Below are 1,938 nucleotides of genomic sequence, written 5' to 3'. Positions count from 1 at the left end.
CTTTAGGTGTAAATTAATCATTAAATATTAAATAAACTATATAAGATATTTTTAACAAATTAATTTATAGGTGATTCATATACCATAAAAATGAGTGAAAAAAAATGGGTAATGGATTCTTTAATATATGTTTATTAAAATTTATTGAAAATATAACTTTTGTAAACCTTATTTTATTTAATCAATTTTAACCAGTGAAATAGATTTGTACATTTTGATTTTTTTTTTTAAGCACATTGACCTAAAATAAAGTCGAAAAAGTGGTATTTTACGAATCTGTTATAGTCCCACACCGAACAGTAATAATACAAAACTACTATAAAACCAAACCACACTGAAAAGCACCCTCAACCGTTCATTCAAACCAAAGGCTATATCCAACGAAAGGAGCAATGGCAACAACGAACCCACCCGTGCCTTCAGAATCCGACCCGAAACCTAAATCGGATCCCGCTTCATTTCCTTACTTCGAAGACATGAACGAACTGGAGAGAGTCTTCAACCGCTTCGACGCCAACGGCGATGGCAAGATCTCCACGGACGAGCTCGACAGCGTGCTCAAGACGCTCGGATCCGGCGTCTCGCCGGAGGACCTCCGCCGCGTCATGGAAGACCTCGACACTGACCGCGACGGTTTCATCAGCCTCACCGAGTTCGCCGCCTTCTGCCGCTCCGACGCCGCGGACGGCGGTGACGGCGAGTTCCACGACGCCTTCGACCTCTACGACCGCGACAAAAACGGCCTGATCTCAGCTGAGGAGCTCCACCTCGCGCTCAACCGCCTCGGCCTCAAGTGCTCCGTCGATGAATGCAGCGACATGATCAAGTCCGTCGACGCCGACGGCGACGGATTCGTCAACTTTGAGGAGTTCAAGACGATGATGATGACCTCCAAGAACACCAATGGCTCAGTTCATCAGTCTTAGCCGCCGATTGAAATTCCGACGCCGTCTCCGGTGGCTACTTCCGTGGTATGATTTTCCTTCTTTTTTTTCCTCTTTTGCTTTTTCTTCTATCTGTATAATTATCATTCTGGTGAATTGCTCCACTGGAACTGAAATATTAGACTTAGATCGAATCAGAATCATGATGGAAAATAAGAAATTGAACTTTTCTTATGATTCGTAACTTCGTAACGTCGTGCATTCATGTTTTTAATTCTTAATTTTAAGTTTAGATTCTCCAGAAAAGCTGAATCAAAGTAGTTAGTGGAAGATTTTTCGGTTGGATTTGAACTACTAGTGTAAAAACTTTTACTCCGTTCAGTGTATATAGCCAAATTGAGAAAAAAGGAGAAAATAAAAATAAAGAATAAGGACAAATATTATAAGAAAAAATATCTTATGCCTTTAAAAAGGTGCTACCCATAGTTCTTTGGCTAAACATTTTATATTGATTTTCTGTCTTCATGTATCAAATCTTTTCGACCACAACACTATAAATAACATAAATATCTGAAAATAATTTAATTCAATAGAATTAATATTTGTTTCCTAAAAAACAATACACCTTTAAACAAAACTTTTTTAATTATGTACCAAAAGAAATATTCTTTTAATGAAACAAAATAAAGATCATAGAAATAATTACAAATATATTTTTCAGGTTACATAACAAATTAAATGTGATTTAATAATTTAAAATAAGAATGAGACACATGCATACACATCTTCATCTAAATGTTGGATTCAAATATCACCTATATTTGTGCTTAATTAATGTATAATTTTAAGTGATTATTATTATTATTTTAAGCACTCACAGAATAACGAAACATGATATAAAAAAGAATATAATATACTAAAAAGACCAGTTAGATTTATTTATTTAAATTATATATATATATATATATATATATTTTACTCTAAATATTGTATAAATAAATATTAGATTGAGTACCTGTATCTTATATTTTTTTAATTAAATATAATATATTAT

General features: G+C 34.2%; 1 protein-coding gene across 1 annotated transcript; it reads left to right on the top strand.

The window, feature by feature from the left end:
* The first annotated feature begins 259 nt into the window (after nt 1-259).
* On the top strand, nt 260-1,128 carry LOC137837952 (probable calcium-binding protein CML27). The gene has a single exon (XM_068647136.1). It carries the CDS (start codon nt 393-395, stop codon nt 924-926), a length of 534 nt encoding a protein of 177 aa, XP_068503237.1. The 5' UTR covers nt 260-392; the 3' UTR covers nt 927-1,128.
* Nucleotides 1,129-1,938: the final 810 nt, after the last annotated feature.

The sequence above is a fragment of the Phaseolus vulgaris genome, chromosome 4 (genome assembly GCF_000499845.2).
Source record: "Phaseolus vulgaris cultivar G19833 chromosome 4, P. vulgaris v2.0, whole genome shotgun sequence".
NCBI classification, from domain to species: domain Eukaryota; kingdom Viridiplantae; phylum Streptophyta; class Magnoliopsida; order Fabales; family Fabaceae; genus Phaseolus; species Phaseolus vulgaris.
Note: the sequence above shows the minus strand (reverse complement) of the source record. Positions and strands in the feature narration are given on the sequence as shown.

Coding starts and splice junctions, on each gene's coding strand:
- LOC137837952 (XM_068647136.1), top strand. CDS start 393: ATGGCAACAACGAACCCACCCGTGCCTTCAGAATCCGACCCGAAACCT.